Source organism: Carcharhinus amblyrhynchos, unplaced genomic scaffold, assembly GCF_965287045.1.
Source record: "Carcharhinus amblyrhynchos unplaced genomic scaffold, sCarAmb.v2.hapA chromosome_105, whole genome shotgun sequence".
Taxonomy (NCBI): domain Eukaryota; kingdom Metazoa; phylum Chordata; class Chondrichthyes; order Carcharhiniformes; family Carcharhinidae; genus Carcharhinus; species Carcharhinus amblyrhynchos.
In genome coordinates, this window is record NW_027649845.1 from 578,039 (window position 1) to 597,531 (window position 19,493).

The following is a 19,493-nucleotide window of genomic DNA, read 5'->3' on the forward strand; positions in this document are numbered from 1 at the left end:
GTTTCGTTAAGGGGAAGACGTGTCTGACAAATTTATTGGAGTTCTATGAGGATGTGTCTAGGGCGGTGGATAGAGGAGAGCCGGTGGATGTGGTCTTTCTGGATTTTCAGAAGGCGTTTGACAAGGTACCTCACAAGAGGTTATTACAGAAGGTCGGGGGACATGGAGTTGGGGGTAGGGTGTTAGCGTGGATAGAGGATTGGTTGTCAAATAGGAGGCAGAGAGTGGGGGTCAATGGGTGCTATTCGGATTGGTGGATGGTGACTAGTGGAGTGCCCCAGGGGTCGGTGCTGGGGCCTCAGCTTTTTACCATTTATATAGATGACCTGGAGGAGGGAACCGAGTGTATGGTGTCGAAATTTGCTGATGACACCAAAATTGGTGGAAAGGCAAATTGTGCGGAGGGTGTGGAGAGTCTGCAGAAGGATCTAGATAGGCTGGGCGAATGGGCCAGGAAATGGCAAATGGAATTTAATGTTGGCAAGTGCGAGGTGGTCCACTTTGGTAGGAATAATGGTAGGAAGGATTATTACTTACGTGGAGAAAAACTGCAGCAGGCGACGGTGCAGAGGGACCTCGGGGTCCTTGTGCATGAGTCGCAAAAACCCAGCCTGCAGGTGCAGCAGGTGGTCAGAAAGGCGAATGGGATGCTGGCCTTCATAGCGAGGGGGATTGAATATAAAAGTAGGGAGGTCTTGCTGCGGCTGTATAGGGCATTGGTGAGGCCGCAGCTGGAGTACTGTGTGCAGTTTTGGTTGCCTCACTTACGCAAGGATATTTTGGCCTTGGAGGGAGTGCAGAGGAGGTTTACTAGGCTGATACCAGAGTTGAGGGGGTTGGACTATGAGGAGAGGCTGAATGAACTAGGCTTGTACTCGTTAGAGTTTAGAAGAATGAGGGGAGATCTCATTGAGACGTATAAGATGATGAATGGGATGGATAGGATAGAGGTGGAGAGACTCTTCCCGCTCAGAAAGGACAGTAGGACTAGGGGGCACAGCCTCAAGATGAAGGGGGGGCGGTTTAGAACGGAGTTGAGGAAGAACTTCTTCACTCAAAGGGTGGTGAATCTCTGGAATTCTCTGCCCGTTGAAGTGGTGGAGGCTACCTCGCTAAATATTTTTAAGACGCGGGTTGATGGGTTTTTGATAAGAGAGGGGATTAAGGGTTATGGGGAGAGGGCGGGAATGTGGAACTGAGCCACGACAGATCAGCCATGATCTTATTGAATGGCGGGGCAGGCTCGAAGGGCCAGATGGCCTACTCCTGCTCCTATTTCTTATGTTCTTATGTGTACGGGAGACAGAGAGAGTGTGTGTGCGGGAGAGAGAGAGAGAGTGTGTTTTTGGAAGAGAGAGAGAGAGTGTGTGTGGAAGAGAGAGAGAGAGTGTGTGTGTGTGCGGGAGAGAGAGTGTGTGTGTTCGGGAGAGAGAGAGTGTGTGTGTGCGGGACAGAGAGAGAGTGTGTGTGCGGGAGAGCAAAAGAGTGTGTGTGCGGGACAGAGAGAGAGAGAGTGCGTGTGCGGGAGAGAGAGAGTGTGTGTGCGGGAGACAGAGAGTGTGTGTGCGGGAGAGAGAGAGAGTGTGTGCGGGAGAGAGAGTGTGTGTGCGGGAGAGAGAGTGTGTGTGCGGGAGAGAGAGTGTGTGTGTGGGACAGAGAGAGAGTGTGTGTGCGGGAGAGAGAGAGAGTGCATGTGTGGGAGAGAGAGAGAGTGCGTGTGCAGGAGAGAGAGAGAGTGCGTGTGCAGGAGAGAGAGAGTGCGTGTGCGGGAGAGAGAGTGTGTGTGCGGGAGAGAGAGAGAGTGTGTGTGTGGGACAGAGAGAGACTGTGTGTGCGGGAGAGAGAGAGTGTGTGTGCGGGAGAGAGAGAGAGTGTGTGTATGCGGGAGAGAGAGAGTGTGTGTGTGTGCGGGAGAGAGAGAGAGTGTGTGTGTGCGGGACAGAGAGAGAGTGTGTGTGCGGGACAGAGAGAGAGTGTGTGTGCGGGACAGAGAGAGAGTGTGTGTGCGGGACAGAGAGAGACTGTGTGTGCGGGAGAGAGAGAGAGTGTGTGTGTGTGGGAGAGAGAGAGTGTGTGTGTGCGGGAGAGAGAGAGAGTGTGTGTGCGGGACAGAGAGAGAGTGTGTGTGGGACAGAGAGTGTGTGTGCGGGAGAGAGAGTGTGTGTGCGGGAGAGAGAGAGAGTGTGTGTGTGCGGGAGAGAGAGAGTGTGTGTGTGTGCGGGAGAGAGAGAGAGTGTGTGTGCGGGACAGAGAGAGAGTGTGCGTGCGGGACAGAGAGAGAGTGTGCGTGCGGGACAGAGAGAGAGTGTGTGTGTGGGACAGAGAGTGTGTGTGCGGGAGAGAGAGAGAGTGTGTGTGTGCGGGAGAGAGAGAGTGTGTGTGCAGGAGAGAGAGAGAGTGTGTGTGCGGGACAGAGAGAGAGTGTGTGTGCGGGACAGAGAGAGAGTGTGTGTGCGGGACAGAGAGAGAGTGTGTGTGCGGGACAGAGAGAGAGTGTGTGTGCGGGAGAGAGAGAGAGAGTGTGTGCGGGAGAGAGAGAGAGTGTGTGTGCGGGACAGAGAGAGAGTGTGTGTGCGGGACAGAGAGAGAGTGTGTGTGCGGGACAGAGAGAGAGTGTGTGTGCGGGACAGAGAGAGAGTGTGTGCGGGAGAGAGAGAGTGTGTGCGGGAGAGAGAGAGAGTGTGTGCGGGAGAGAGAGAGAGTGTGTGTGCGGGAGAGAGAGACTGTGTGTGCGGGAAAGAGAGAGAGACTGTGTGTGCGGGAGAGAGAGAGTGTGTGTGCGGGAGATCAGCACCGACCCTCCCACAGTGCGGGACTCCCTCAGCACTGACCCTCCCGCAGTGTGGGACTCCCTCAGCACCGACCCTCCCACAGTGCGGGACTCCCTCAGCACTGACCCTCCCACAGTGCGGGACTCTCTCAGCACCGACCCTCCCACAGTGCGGGACTCTCTCAGCACCGACCCTCCCACAGTGCGGGACTCACTCAGCACCGACCCTCCCACAGTGCGGGACTCCCTCAGCACCGACCCTCCCACAGTGCGGGACTCCCTCAGCACCGACCCTCCCACAGTGCGGGACTACCTCAGCACTGACCCTCCCACACTGCGGGACTCTCTCAGCACTGAATCGATCTCCAGTTGCCAGTACAGTTTTATGAAAGGGAGGAACTGGTCCTCCCAGCCTCAGACTCGCTGTGTGAAATGGAAATGAATGACAGACTGAAAGCTTTGGTTAAATTGAGAATATTTTCTTTATTCTGTGATTCCTTCACATGATGGAATATTTCCCAATCACAAATACCCCAAGATTCTCTTCATTTTAACATTGAATATTTAATTCACGGACTGAAAGCCTGTTTTATGCAGAGCCAAGCTGTCTAATTTCGCAGTTGGAGTTTAGTTTTGATCTTTATTGAAGGTGGTCATCTCATCCGGTCAGTGGTTACATCCCAGTCCAACCCTGTCACTTCAGCAGTTCTTGTTCCACATCGTGTTTTCACCAACCTTCTCCCCGAGTCACTCACCATCAAACCCCCTGAACTGAACCAGGAACTCTCACCACCTCCCTCAATCATATTGGCAAAAGCAGCAGTGCCCGTGACCATGGGACAGTGAGGAAAGACACACAATCAGTCCCACAGCTCCAACCATCATCACAAAAACATTTCAGAATTTAACAGGATCGAACCTGTGTCATTCTCCGATCAATCTCCACATCTCTTCACGAAGCTGATCAACCACTGACTGCTTCTCAGGGAAATCGTCACACAGACAACGCACAAAATCATGGAGAACATTCGCCGCCTCTTTCTCAAGTCTGGTCCGCAGCGAGCTTGTGAAGCGGAACATGTTCCAGAAGGAGAGCCCAGAATTCTTCTGAAAACCACACAATGAACAGAGTCAGAAGAAGCTTAATCTCCCTTAAACTCTAACCATCAAACACTCCCAGGACAGGGACAGCATTGGGTTAGATGGAGAGTAAAGCTCCCTCTACACTACCCCCCATCAAACACTCCCAGGACAGGTACAGCACGGGGTTAGATACAGAGTAAAGCTCCCTCTACACTGTCCCCCCATCAAACACTCCCAGGACAGGTACAGCACGGGGTTAGATACAGAGTAAAGCTCCCTCTACACTGTCCCCCCCATCAAACACTCCCAGGACAGGTACAGCACGGGGTTAGATACAGAGTAAAGCTCCCTCTACACTGTCCCCCATCAAACACTCCCAGGACAGGGACAGCACAGGGTTAGATACAGAGTAAAGCTCCCTCTACACTGTCCCCCCATCAAACACTCCCAGGACAGGTACAGCACGGGGTTAGATACAGAGTAAAGCTCCCTCTACACTGTCCCCATCAAACACTCCCAGGACAGGTACAGCACGGGGTTAGATACAGAGTAAAGCTCCCTCTACACTGTCCCCATCAAACACACCCAGGACAGGTACAGCACGGGGTTAGATACAGAGTAAAGCTCCCTCTACACTGTCCCCATCAAACACACCCAGGACAGGTACAGCACGGGGTTAGATACAGAGTAAAGCTCCCTCTACACTGTCCCCCCATCAAACACTCCCAGGACAGGTACAGCACGGGGTTAGATACAGAGTAAAGCTCCCTCTACACTGTCCCCATCAAACACTCCCAGGACAGGTACAGCACGGGGTTAGATACAGAGTAAAGCTCCCTCTACACTGTCCCCATCAAACACACCCAGGACAGGTACAGCATGGGGTTAGATACAGAGTAAAGCTCCCTCTACACTGTCCCCATCAAACACTCCCAGGACAGGTACAGCACGGGGTTAGATACAGAGTAAAGCTCCCTCTACACTGTCCCCCCATCAAACACTCCCAGGACAGGGACAGCACAGGGTTAGATACAGAGTAAAGCTCCCTCCTCACTGTCCCCCCATCAAACACTCCCAGGACAGGGACAGCACGGGGTTAGATACAGAGTAAAGCTCCCTCTACACTGTCCCCCATCAAACACTCCCAGGACAGGTACAGCACGGGGTTAGATACAGAGTAAAGCTCCCTCGACACATTATGATTGAACAGCACATTTTATTTTTAATTTAGTGTACCTGTTGCTTGCAGTGTTGCTCAAAATCTTTCAGCGTGTTCTTCTTTAATTCCTGAACCTCACTCTGAAATAGCTGCTGGTAATCGCGGCAGAAGTTGCGAACTACATTCTGCAATTCCTGGTCCAACTCTTCAACATATGAGGATTTTTCCTCCTCAGTCACTGTCAGCTGCTTCTTAAAATCATTCTCCAGATCAGTAACTTTCTTCTCCAGAAGATCCTGCATTGCTCGTGGACTGGTCTTCAATCGTTCTCTGGTACCCTGTGTATCTCGCTTCTGAAACACAAAACAGAGTCAGTTACAGAGTGAAGCCCCCCATACTGTCCCCATCAAACACTCCCAGGACAGGTACAGCACGGGGTTAGATACAGAGTAAAGCTCCCTCTACACTGTCCCCCCATCAAACACTCCCAGGACAGGTACAGCACGGGGTTAGATACAGAGTAAAGCTCCCTCTACACTGTCCCCATCAAACACTCCCAGGACAGGTACAGCACGGGATTAGATACAGAGTAAACCTCCCTCGACACATCATGATTGAACAGCACATTTTATTTTTAATTTAGCGTACCTGTTCCTCGCAGTATTGCTCAAAATCTTTCAGCCTGTTTTCCTTTAATTCCTGAACCGCACTCTCAAATCGCGGCAGGTAATCGCTGCAGAAGTCATGAACTTCCTTCCGCAATTCCTGGTCCAACTCTTTAACATATGAGGATTTTTCTTCCTCAGTCACTGTCAGCTGCTTCTTAAAATCATTCTTCAGCTCAGTGACTTGCTTCTCCAGAAGATCCTGCATTGCTCGTGGACTGGTCTTCAATCGCTCTCTGGTACCTTGTGTATCTCGCTTCTGAAATACAAAACAGAGTCAGTTACAGAGTGAAGCCCCCTCGACACCGTCCCCATCAAACACTCCCAGGACAGGTACAGCACGGGGTTAGATACAGAGTAAAGCTCCCTCGACACTGTCCCCCCATCAAACACTCCCAGGACAGGTACAGCACGGGGTTAGATGCAGAGTAAAGCTCCCTCTACACTGTCCCCATCAAACACTCCCAGGACAGTTACAGCATGGGGTTAGATACAGAGTAAAGCTCCCTCTACACTGTCCCCATCAAACACTCCCAGGACAGGTACAGCACGGGGTTAGATACAGAGTGAAACTCCCTCTACACTGTCCCCCCATCAAACACTCCCAGGACAGGTACAGCACGGGGTTAGATACACAGTGAAACTCCCTCTACACTGTCCCCCCATCAAACACTCCCAGGACAGGTACAGCACGGGGTTAGATACAGAGTAAAGCTCCCTCTACACTGTCCCCATCAAACACTCCCAGGACAGGTACAGCACGGGGTTAGATACAGAGTAAAGCTCCCTCTACACTGTCCCCCGTCAAACACTCCCAGGACAGGTACAGCACGGGGTTAGATACAGAGTAAAGCTCCCTCTACACTGTCCCCCGTCAAACACTCCCAGGACAGGTACAGCACGGGGTTAGATACAGAGTAAAGCTCCCTCTACACTGTCCCCCGTCAAACACTCCCAGGACAGGTACAGCACGGGGTTAGATACAGAGTAAAGCTCCCTCTGCACTGTCCCCCATCAAACACTCCCAGGACAGGTACAGCACGGGGTTAGATACAGAGTAAAGCTCCCTCTGCACTGTCCCCCATCAAACACTCCCAGGATAGGTACAGCACGGGGTTAGATACAGAGTAAAGCTCCCTCTACATTGTCCCCATCAAACACTCCCAGGACAGGTACAGCATGGGGTTAGATACAGAGTAAAGCTCCCTCGACACATCATGATTGAACAGCACATTTTATTTCTAATTGAGTGTACCTGTTGCTTGCAGCGTTGCTCAAAATCTTTCAGCGTGTTCTTCTTTAATTCCTGAACCTCACTCTGAAATAGCCGCTGGTAATCGCGGCAGAAGTTGCGAACTACATTCTGCAATTCCTGGTTCAAGTCTTCAACATATGAGGATTTTTCCTCCTCAGTCACTGTCAGCTGCTTCTTAAGATCATTCTTCAACTGAGTGACTTTCTCCTCCAGAAGATGCTGCATTGCTCGTGGACTGGTCTTCAATCGTTCTCTGGTACCCTCTGTATCTCGCACCTGAAATACAAAACAGAGTCAGTTACAGAGTGAAGCCCCCCATTCTGTCCCCCCCATCAAACACTCCCAGGACAGGTACAGCACGGGGTTAGATACAGAGTAAAGCTCCCTCTACACTGTCCCCCATCAAACACTCCCAGGACAGGTACAGCACAGGGTTAGATACAGAGTAAACTCCCTCTACACTGTCCCCCCATCAAACACTCCCAGGACAGGTACAGCACGGGGTTAGATACAGAGTAAACTCCCTCTACACTGTCCCCATCAAACACTCCCAGGACAGGTACAGCACGGGGTTAGATACAGAGTAAAGCTCCCTCTACACTGTCCCCCATCAAACACTCCCAGGACAGGTACAGCACAGGGTTAGATACAGAGTAAAGCTCCCTCTACACTGTCCCCCATCAAACACTCCCAGGACAGGTACAGCATGGGGTTAGATACAGAGTAAAGCTCCCTCTACACTCTCCCCCATCAAACACTCCCAGGGCAGGTACAGCACGGGGTTAGATACAGAGTAAAGCTCCCTCTACACTCTCCCCCATCAAACACTCCCAGGACAGGGACAGCACGGGATTAGATACAGAGTAAAGCTCCCTCTACACTGTCCCCCATCAAACACTCCCAGGACAGGTACAGCACGGGATTAGATACAGAGTAAACCTCCCTCGACACATCATGATTGAACAGCACATTTTATTTTTAATTTAGCGTACCTGTTCTTCGCAGTATTGCTCAAAATCTTTCAGCCTGTTTTCCTTTAATTCCTGAACCGCACTCTCAAAACGCAGCAGGTAATCGCTGCAGAAGTCATAAACTTCCTTCCGCAATTCCTGGTCCAACTCTTTAACATATGAGGATTTTTCCTCCTCAGTCACTGTCAGCTGCTTCTTAAAATCATTCTTCAGCTCAGTGACTTTCTCCTCCAAAAGATCCTGCATTGCTCGTGGACTGGTCTTCAATCGGTCTCTGGTACCCTGTGTATCTCGCTTCTGAAATACAAAACAGAGTCAGTTACAGAGTGAAGCCCCCTCGACACTGTCCCCATCAAACACTCCCAGGACAGGTACAGCACGGGGTTAGATACAGAGTAAAGCTCCCTCTACACTGTCCCCCCCATCAAACACTCCCAGGACAGGTACAGCACGGGGTTAGATACAGAGTAAAGCTCCCTCTACACTGTCCCCCCCATCAAACACTCCCAGGACAGGTACAGCACGGGGTTAGATACAGAGTAAAGCTCCCTCTACACTATCCCCATCAAACACTCCCAGGACAGGTACAGCACGGGGTTAGATACAGAGTAAAGCTCCCTCTACACTTTCCCCCCATCAAACACTCCCAGGACAGGTACAGCACGGGGTTAGATACAGAGTAAAGCTCCCTCTACACTTTCCCCCCATCAAACACTCCCAGGACAGGTACAGCACGGGGTTAGATACAGAGTAAAGCTCCCTTTAGAACATCCCATTACTAAAACACTGATCTGAATATAAATTACCTTCTGATTGAAGAAATTCTGAAACTCCGTGAGTTTCTGCTGCTTCAGGCGTTTATTCACAGAATTGAATGTGGATGTGAAACTCTGAATCCAGTTCTCTATCTCAGACGCAAGTTCTGTCTGGAGTTTCAAGATCTCCATTTCCATCTCACCCGCGCTTTCACCAAAAAATTGACGAAAATTATCAAGGAGCTGCTTGGATTTGGTTTCCAAAAGTTGCCTCATCGACTTTGGAGTGTTCGTAATCAAGATTGATTCAGTGTCCATAATTTGTACCTGAAATTCAAGAAAGCAGGCATTCGATATGGAGAAAATCTCCCTCTGCACTGTCCCAACCAAACACCCCCGGGACAGGTACAGCACGGGGATAGATACAGAGTAAAGCTCCCTCTACACTGTCCCCCATCAAACACTCCCAGGACAGGTACAGCACGGGGTTAGATACAGAGTAAAGCTCCCTCTACACTGTCCCCATCAAACACTCCCAGGACAGGTACAGCACGGTGTTAGATACAGAGTAAAGCTCCCTCTACACTGTCCCCCATCAAACACTCCCAGGACAGGTACAGCACGGGGTTAGATACAGAGTAAAGCTCCCTCTACACTGTCCCCCATCAAACACTCCCAGGACAGGTACAGCACGGTGTTAGATACAGAGTAAAGCTCCCTCTACACTGTCCCCCATCAAACACTCCCAGGACAGGTACAGCACGGGGTTAGATACAGAGTAAAGCTCCCTCTACACTGTCCCCCATCAAACACTCCCAGGACAGGTACAGCACGGGGTTAGATACAGAGTAAAGCTCCCTCGACACATCATGATTGAACAGCACATTTTATTTTTAATTTAGTGTACCTGTTGCTTGCAGCGTTGCTGAAAATCTTTAAGCGTGTTCTTCTTTAATTCCTGAACCTCACTCTGAAATAGCCGCTGGTAATCGCGGCAGAAGTTGCGAACTACATTCTGCAATTCCTGGTCCAACTCTTCAACATATGAGGATTTTTCCTCCTCAGTCACTGTCAGCTGCTTCGTAAAATCATTCTCCAGATCAGTAACTTTCTTCTCCAGAAGATCCTGCATTGCTCGTGGACTGGTCTTCAATCGTTCTCTGGTACCCTCTGTATCTCGCATCTGAAACACAAAACAGAGTCAGTTACAAAGTGAAGCCCCCCATACTGTCCCCATCAAACACTCCCAGGACAGGTACAGCACGGGGTTAGATACAGAGTAAAGCTCCCTCTACACTGTCCCCCCATCAAACACTCCCAGGACAGGTACAGCACGGGGTTAGATACAGAGTAAAGCTCCCTCTACACTGTCCCCATCAAACACTCCCAGGACAGGTACAGAACAGGGTTAGATACAGAGTAAAGCTCCCTCTACACTGTCCCCATCAAACACTCCCAGGACAGGTACAGAACAGGGTTAGATACAGAGTAAAGCTCCCTCTACACTGTCCCCCCCATCAAACACTCCCAGGACAGGCACAGCACAGGGTTAGATACAGAGTAAAGCTCCCTCTACACTGTCCCCCCATCAAACACTCCCAGGACAGGTACAGCACGGGGTTAGATACAGAGTAAAGCTCCCTCTACACTGTCCCTATCAAATACTCCCAGGACAGGTACAGCACGGGGTTAGATACTGAGTAAAGCTCCCTCTACACTGTCCCCCCATCAAACACTCCCAGGACAGGTACAGCACGGGGTTAGATACAGAGTAAAGCTCCCTCTACACTGTCCCTATCAAATACTCCCAGGACAGGTACAGCACGGGGTTAGATACAGAGTAAAGCTCCCACTACACTGTCCCCCATCAAACACTCCCAGGACAGGTACAGCACGGGATTAGATACAGAGTAAACCTCCCTCGATACATCATGATTGAACAGCACATTTTATTTTTAATTTAGCGTACCTGTTCCTCGCAGTATTGCTCAAAATCTTTCAGCCTGTTTTCCTTTAATTCCTGAACCGCACTCTCAAATCGCGGCAGGTAATCACTGCACAAGTCATGAACTTCCTTCTGCAATTCCTGGTCCAACTCTTTAACATATGAGGATTTTTCTTCCTCAGTCACTGTCAGCTGCTTCTTAAAGTCATTCTTCAGCTCAGTGACTTTCTCCTCCAGAAGATCCTGCATTGCTCGTGGACTGGTCTTCAATCGTTCTCTGGTACCTTGTGTATCTCGCTTCTGAAATACAAAATAGAGTCAGTTACAGAGTGAAGCCCCCTCGACACTGTCCCCCCATCAAACACTCCCAGGACAGGTACAGCACGGGGGTAGATACAGAGTAAAGCTCCCTCTACACTGTCCCCATCAAACACTCCCAGGACAGGTACAGCACGGGGTTAGATACAGAGTAAAGCTCCCTTTAGAATATCCCATTACTAAAACACTGATCTGAATATAAATTACCTTCTGATTGAAGAAATTCTGAAACTCCGTGAGTTTCTGCTGCTTCAGGCGTTTATTCACAGAATTGAATGTGGATGTGAAACTCTGAATCCAGTTCTCTATCTCAGACGCAAGTTCTGTCTGGAGTTTCAAGATCTCCATTTCCATCTCACCCGTGCTTTCACCAAAAAATTGACGAAAATTATCAAGGAGCTGCTTGGATTTGGTTTCCAAAAGTTGCCTCATCGACTTTGGAGTGTTCGTAATCAAGATTGATTCAGTGTCCATCATTTGTACCTGAAATTCGAGAAAGCAGGCATTCGATATGGAGAAAATCTCCCTCTGCACTGTCCCAACCAAACACCCCCGGGACAGGTACAGCACGGGGATAGATACAGAGTGAAGCTCCCTCTACACTGTCCCAACCAAACACCCCCAGGACAGGTACAGCACGGGGATAGATACAGAGTAAAGCACCCTCTACACTGTCCCCCGATCAAACACTCCCAGGACAGGGACAGCACGGGGTTAGATATAGAGTAAAGCTCCCTCTACACTGTCCCAACCAAACACCCCCAGGACAGGTAGAGTACGGGGTTAGATACAGAGTTAAGCTCCCTCTGCACTGTCCCAACCAAACACCCCCAGGACAGGTACAGCACGGGGTTAGATACAGAGTAAAGCTCCCTCGACACATCATGATTGAACAGCACATTTTATCTTTAATTTAGTGTACCTGTTGCTTGCAGCGTTGCTGAAAATCTTTAAGCGTGTTCGTTTTTAATTCCTGAACCTCACTCTGAAATAGCCGCTGGTAATCGCGGCAGAAGTTGCGAACTACATTCTGCAATTCCTGGTCCAACTCTTCAACATATGAGGATTTTTCCTCCTCAGTCACTGTCAGCTGCTTCTTAAAATCATTCTCCAGATCAGTAACTTTCTTCTCCAGAAGATCCTGCATTGCTCGTGGACTGGTCTTCAATCGTTCTGTGGTACCCTCTGTATCTCGCATCTGAAACACACAGCAGAGTCAGTTACAGAGTGAAGCCCCCCATACTGTCCCCATCAAACACTCCCAGGACAGGTACAGCACGGGGTTAGATATAGAGTAAAGCTCCCTCTACACTGTCCCCATCAAACACTCCCAGGACAGGTACAGCACGGGGTTAGATACAGAGTAAAGCTCCTTCTACATTGTCCCCGCATCAAACACTCCCAGGACAGGTACAGCACGGGGTTTGATACAGAGTAAAGCTCCCTTTAGAATATCCCAGTACTAAAACACTGATCTGAATATAAATTACCTTCTGATTGAAGAAATTCTGAAACTCCGTGAGTTTCTGCTGCTTCAGGCGTTTATTCACAGAATTGAATGTGGATGTGAAACTCTGAATCCAGTTCTCTATCTCAGACGCAAGTTCTGTCTGGAGTTTCAAGATCTCCATTTCCATCTCACCCGCGCTTTCACCAAAAAATTGACGAAAATTATCAAGGAGCTGCTTGGATTTGGTTTCCAACAGTCGCCTCATTGACTTTGGAGTGTTCGTAATCAAGGTTGATTCAGTGTCCATAATTTGTACCTGAAATTTGAGAAAGCAGGCATTCGATATGGAGAAAATCTCCCTCTACACTGTCCCAACCAAACACCCCCAGGACAGGTACAGCACGGGGTTAGATACAGAGTAAAGCTCCCTCTACACTGTCCCAACCAAACACCCCCAGGACAGGTACAGCACGGGGTTAGATACAGAGTAAAGCTCCCTCTACACTGTCCCCATCAAACACTCCCAGGACAGGGACAGCACGGGGTTAGATACAGAGTAAAGCTCCCTCTACACAGTCCCAACCAAACACCCCCAGGACAGGTACAGCACGGGGTTAGATACAGAGTAAAGCTCCCTCTACACAGTCCCAACCAAACACCCCCAGGACAGGTACAGCACGGGGTTAGATACAGAGTAAAGCTCCCTCGACACATCATGATTGAACAGCACATTTTATTTTTAATTTAGTGTACCTGTTGCTTGCAGCGTTGCTGAAAATCTTTAAGCGTGTTCTTCTTTAATTCCTGAACCTCACTCTGAAATAGCTGCTGGTAATCGCGGCAGAAGTTGCGAACTACATTCTGCAATTCCTGGTCCAACTCTTCAACATATGAGGATTTTTCCTCCTCAGTCACTGTCAGCTGCTTCTTAAAATCATTCTCCAGATCAGTGACTTTCTTCTCCAGAAGATCCTGCATTGCTCGTGGACTGGTCTTCAATCGTTCTGTGGTACCCTCTGTATCTCGCATCTGAAACACAAAACAGTCAGTAACAAAGTGAGGCCCCCCATACTGTCCCCATCAAACACTCCCAGGACAGGTACACCACGGGGTTAAATACAGAGTAAAGATCCTTCTACATTGTCCCCCCCATCAAACACTCCCAGGGCAGGGAAAGCACGGGGTTAGATACAGAGTAAAGCTCCCTCTACACTGTCCCCCCCATTAAACACTCCCAGGACAGGTACAGCACAGGGTTAGATACAGAGTAAAGCTCCCTCTACACTGTCCCCATCAAACACTCCCAGGACAGGTACAGCACGGGGTTAGATACAGAGTAAAGCTCCCTCTACACTGTCCCCCATCAAACACTCCCAGGACAGGTACAGCACGGGATTAGATACAGAGTAAACCTCCCTCGATACATCATGATTGAACAGCACATTTTATTTTTAATTTAGCGTACCTGTTCCTCGCAGTATTGCTCAAAATCTTTCAGCCTGTTTTCCTTTAATTCCTGAACCGCACTCTCAAATCGCGGCAGGTAATCACTGCACAAGTCATGAACTTCCTTCTGCAATTCCTGGTCCAACTCTTTAACATATGAGGATTTTTCTTCCTCAGTCACTGTCAGCTGCTTCTTAAAGTCATTCTCCAGATCAGTGACTTTCTCCTCCAGAAGATCCTGCATTGCTCGTGGACTGGTCTTCAATCGTTCTCTGGTACCTTGTGTATCTCGCTTCTGAAATACAAAACAGAGTCAGTTACAGAGTGAATCCCCCTCGACACTGTCCCCCCATCAAACACTCCCAGGACAGGTACAGCACGGGGGTAGATACAGAGTAAAGCTCCCTCTACACTATCCCCATCAAACACTCCCACGACAGGTACAGCACGGGGTTAGATACAGAGTAAAGCTCCCTTTAGAACATCCCATTACTAAAACATTGATGTGAATATAAATTACCTTCTGATTGAAGAAATTCTGAAACTACGTGAGTTTCTGCTGCTTCAGGCGTTTATTCACAGAATTGAATGTGGATGTGAAACTCTGAATCCAGTTCTCTATCTCAGACGCAAGTTCTGTCTGGAGTTTCAAGATCTCCATTTCCATCTCCCCCACGCTTTCACCAAAAAATTGACGAAAATTATCAAGGAGCTGCTTGGATTTGGTTTCCAAAAGTTGCCTCATCGACTTTGGAGTGTTCGTAATCAAGATTGATTCAGTGTCCATACTTTGTACCTGAAATTTGAGAAAGCAGGCATTCGATATGGAGAAAATCTCCCTCTGCACTGTCCCAACCAAACACCCCCGGGACAGGTACAGCACGGGGTTAGATACAGAGTAAAGCTCCCTCTACACTGTCCCCATCAAACACTCCCAGGACAGGTACAGCACGGGGTTAGATACAGAGTAAAGCTCCCTCTACACTGTCCCCCCATCAAACACTCCCAGGACAGGTACAGCACGGGGTTAGATACAGAGTAAAGCTCCCTCGACACATCATGATTGAACAGCACATTTTATTTTTAATTTAGTGTACCTGTTGCTTGCAGCGTTGCTGAAAATCTTTCAGTGTATTCGTCTTTAATTCCTGAACCTCACTCTGAAATAGCCGCTGGTAATCGCGGCAGAAGTTGCGAACTACATTCTGCAATTCCTGGTCCAACTCTTCAACATATGAGGATTTTTCCTCCTCAGTCACTGTCAGCTGCTTCTTAAAATCATTCTCCAGATCAGTAACTTTCTTCTCCAGAAGATCCTGCATTGCTCGTGGACTGGTCTTCAATCGTTCTGTGGTACCCTCTGTATCTCGCATCTGAAACACAAAGCAGAGTCAGTTACACAGTGTAGCCCCCCATACTGTCCCCATCAAACACTCCCAGGACAGGTACAGCACGGGGTTTGATACAGAGTAAAGCTCCCTCTACATTTTCCCCCCATCAAACACTCCCAGGATAGGTACAGCACGGGGTTAGATACAGAGTAAAGCTCCCTCTACACTGTCCCCCATCAAACACTCCCAGGACAGGTACAGCACGGGGTTAGATACAGAGTAAAGTTCCCTCTACACTGTACCCGCCATCAAACACTCCCAGGACAGGTACAGCACGGGGTTAGATACAGAGTAAAGCTCCCTCTACACTGTCCCCCATCAAACATTCCCAGGACAGGTACAGCACGGGGTGAGATACAGAGTAAAGCTCCCTCAACACTGTCCCTCCATTAAATACTCCCAGGACAGGTACAGCACGGGGTTAGATACAGAGTAAAGCTCCCTCTACACTGTCCCCCCATCAAACACTCCCAGGACAGGTACAGCACAGGGTTAGATAGAGTAAAGCTCCCTCTACACTGTCCCCCATCAAACACTCCCAGAACAGGTACAGCACGGGGTAGATACAGAGCAAAGCTCCCTCTACACTGTCCCCCATCAAACACTCCCAGAACAGGTACAGCACGGGGCTAGATACAGAGCAAAGCTCCCTCTACACTGTCCCCCATCAAACGCTCCCAGGACAGGTACAGCATGGGGTTAGATACAGAGTAAAGCTCCCTCTACACTGTCCCTCCATTAAATACTCCCAGGCCAGGTACAGCACAGGGTTCGATACAGAGTGAAGTTCCCTCTACACTGTCCCCCATCAAACACTCCCAGGACGGGTACAGCACGGGGTTAGATACAGAGTAAAGCTCCCTCTACACTGTCCCCATCAAACATGCCCAGGACAGGTACAGCACGGGGTTAGATACAGAGTAAAGCTCCCTCTACACTGTCCCCAGTCAAACACTCTCAGGACAGGTACCGCACGGGGTTAGATACAGAGTAAAGCTCCCTCTACACTGTCCCCAATCAAACACTCCCAGGACAGGTACAGCACGGGGTTAGATACAGAGTAAAGCTCCCTCTACACTGTCCCCATCAAACATGCCCAGGACAGGTACAGCACGGGGTTTGATCCAGAGTAAAGCTCCCTCGGGAATATCCCATTACTAAAACACTGATCTGAATATAAAGTACCTTCTGATTGAAGAAATTCTGAAACTCCGTGAGTCTCTCCTGCTTCAGACGTTCCTTCACACAATTAAACGTGGATGTGAAAGTCTGAATATATTTCCCTTGCTGAGACATAATTGTTGACTCGAGTTTCGAAATCTCTCTTTCCATCAAACCCGCATTTTCACCCAGAGAATGACGAAAATTATCAAGAAGCTGTGTGGATTTGGTTTCCAAAAGTTTCCTCATCGAACGCGGAGTGTTCGTAATCAAGGTTGATTCAGTGTCCATACTTTGTACCTGAAATTCGAGAAAGCAGGCATTCGATACGGAGAAAATCTCCCTCTACACTGTCCCAAACAAACACCCCCAGGACAGGTACAGCACGGGGTTAGATACAGAGTAAAGCTCCCTCTACACTGTCCCAAACAAACACCCCCAGGACAGGTACAGCACGGGGTTAGATACAGAGTAAAGCTCCCTCTACACTGTCCCAACCAAACACCCCCAGGACAGGTACAGCACGGGGTTAGATACAGAGTGAAGCTCCCTCTACACTGTCCCCCAATCAAACGCTCCCAGGACAGTGACAGCACGGGGTTCGATACAGAGTAAAGCTCCCTCTACACTGTCCCCCCATCAAACACACCCAGGACAGGGACAGCACGGGGTTAGATACAGAGTAAAGCTCCCTCTACACTGTCCCCCCATCAAACACACCCAGGACAGGTACAGCACGGGGTTAGATACAGAGTAAAGCTCCCTCTACACTGTCCCCCCCATCAAACACTCCCAGGACAGGTAAAGCACGGGGTTAGATACAGAGTAAGCTCCCACTACACCGTTCCATTCACAATCTCGTTGAAATTTTTATCTAACCTACCTGTTCCTTGCAGAATGTTTGGAAGCTTGTCAGCATTTCTTGATGAGTTTCCTCAACTGCATTCATAAATAATGCCTTGTAATTCTGACAGACAGCTAAACGCTCTTCCTGCAATTGCTGTTCCAACTCTTTAACATATGAGGATGTTTCCTCCTCAGTCACTGTCAGCTGCTCGTTAAAATCATTCTTCAGCTCAGTGACTTTCATCTCCAGGAGATCCTGCATTGCTCGTGGACTGGTCTTCAATAGTTGTGTTGGACCCTCTGTTTCGAGCATCTGAAATACAAAACAGGCAGTTACAGAGTGAAGCTCCCTTCACTGTCCCCATCAAACACGATGTGGATATGCCAGCGTTGGACTGGGGTAAACACAGTAAAAAGTCTGACAACACCAGGTTTTAGTCCAACCGATTTATTTGATAGTAAACTCACAAGCTTTCGAGGCTTCCCTCTTCGTCAGGTGAATGGAGAGTTCTGGCCTCAGACAGAGCATATAAAGCACAGACAGTTCAGAGATTACTGATTAGAATGCGAATCCTTACACCTAACCTGCTGTTCAAGACCTGAAGTGGCTGACAGTGTGAGTGGAAGGAGCACTGATCACAGTTTACAAAGATGTGTATTCTCTCCAAGAGGACAGTTAGTGAGATTTTACAAACCCAGGCAAGTCACGGGGGTTACAGATAGTGCGACATGTACCCAAGATCCCGGGTGAGGCCGTCCTCGTGTGTGTGGAACTTGGCTATCAGTCTCTGCTCAGCGACTCTGTGCTGTCGTGTGTTGTGAAGGTCGCCTTGGAGAATGCTTACCCGAAGGTCAGAGGCTGAATGCCCGTGACCACTGAAGTGTTCGCCAACAGGAAGGGAACAGTCTTGCCTGGTGATTGTCGAGCGATGTTCGTTCATCCGTTGTCGTAGCGTCTGCATGGTCTCCCCAATATACCATGCTTCAGGACATCCTTTCTTGCAGCGTATCAGGTAGACAACGCTGGCTGAGTTGCAAGAGTATTTACTGTGTACCTGGTGGATGGTATTCTCACGTGTGATGATGGTATCCATGTCGATGATCTGGCATGTCTTACAGAGGTTGCTGTGGCAGGGTTGTGTGGTATTGTGGTCACTGTTCTCCTGAAGACTGGGTAGTTTGTTGCGAATAATGGTCTGTTTGAGGTTGTGTGGTTGTCTGAAGGCAAGAAGTCGGGGTGTGGGCATAGCCCTGGCGAGATGTTCGTCTTCATCAATGATATGTTGAAGACTCCGGAGAAGATGTCGTAGCTTCTCCGCTCCAGGGAAGTACTGGATGACGAAGGGTACTCTGTCCACTGTGTCCTGTGTTTGTCTTCTGAGGAGATCGGTGCGGTTTTTCGCTGTGGCGCATCGGAACTGTCGATCTATGAGTCAAGCACCATATCCTGTTCTTATGAGGGCATCTTTCAGGGTCTGGAGGTGTCTGTCACGATCCTCCTCATCTGAGCAGATCCTGTGTACACGGAGGGCTTGTCCGTAGGGGATGGCTTCTTTAACGTGTTTAGGGTGGAAGCTGGAGAAGTGGAGCATTGTGAGATTGTCTGTGGGCTTGCGGTACAGTGAGGTGCTGAGGTGACTGTCCTTGATGGAGATGTGTGTGTCCAAGAATGCAACTGATTCTGGGGAATAGTCCATGGTGAGTCTGATGGTGGGGTGGAATTTGTTGATATCATCATATAGTTGTTTCAGTGATTGTTCACCATGAGGCCATCAAACACTCCCAGGACAGGTACAGCACGGGGTTAGGTAAAGAGTAAAGCTCCCGCTACACTGTCCCCCCATCAAACACTCCCAGGACAGGTACAGCACGGGGTTAGATACAGAGTAAAGCTACCTCTACATTGTCCACATCAAACACTCCCAGGACAGGTACAGCACGGGGTTAGATACAGAGTAAAGCTCCCTCTACACGGTCCCCCATCAAACACTCCCAGGACAGGTACAGCATGGGGTGAGATACAGAGTAAAGCTCCTTCTACACTGTCCCCATCAAACACTCCCAGGACAGGTACAGCACGGGGTTAGATACAGAGTAAAGCTCCCTCTACACTGTCCCCCATCAAACACTCCCAGGACAGGTACAGCACGGGGTTAGATACAGAGTAAAGCTCCCTCTACACTGTCCCCCATCAAACACTCCCAGGACAGGTACAGCACGGGGTTAGATACAGAGTAAAGCTCCCTCGACACATCATGATTGAACAGCACATTTTATT

The 19,493-nt window shown here is 49.3% G+C and overlaps 2 protein-coding genes across 2 annotated transcripts in view; both read right to left on the reverse strand.

The window, feature by feature from the left end:
- Positions 1-3,694: 3,694 nt before the first annotated feature.
- LOC145338603 (uncharacterized) lies at positions 3,695-10,737 on the reverse strand. The gene is made up of 5 exons (XM_080182976.1): positions 10,628-10,737; positions 9,566-9,841; positions 8,710-8,985; positions 5,090-5,365; positions 3,695-3,877 (listed from the first exon to the last, which is right to left on the reverse strand). Exons 2-5 carry the CDS (start codon positions 9,839-9,841, stop codon positions 3,695-3,697), a joined length of 1,011 nt encoding a protein of 336 aa, XP_080039102.1. The 5' UTR covers positions 10,628-10,737.
- A 1,097-nt stretch (positions 10,738-11,834) lies between these two features.
- The window catches only part of LOC145338604 (uncharacterized), a gene marked incomplete at its 5' end in the record, with an annotated part of 89,153 nt that continues 81,494 nt past the window's right edge, over positions 11,835-19,493 (reverse strand). The window contains 8 exons of the mRNA XM_080182977.1: positions 11,835-12,119; positions 12,412-12,687; positions 13,125-13,400; positions 13,837-14,112; positions 14,494-14,613; positions 14,915-15,190; positions 16,394-16,669; positions 17,253-17,528. Of these exons, the coding sequence (XP_080039103.1) occupies positions 11,835-12,119; positions 12,412-12,687; positions 13,125-13,400; positions 13,837-14,112; positions 14,494-14,613; positions 14,915-15,190; positions 16,394-16,669; positions 17,253-17,528 (2,061 nt within the window). The remainder of the gene's footprint in view (positions 12,120-12,411; positions 12,688-13,124; positions 13,401-13,836; positions 14,113-14,493; positions 14,614-14,914; positions 15,191-16,393; positions 16,670-17,252; positions 17,529-19,493) is intronic.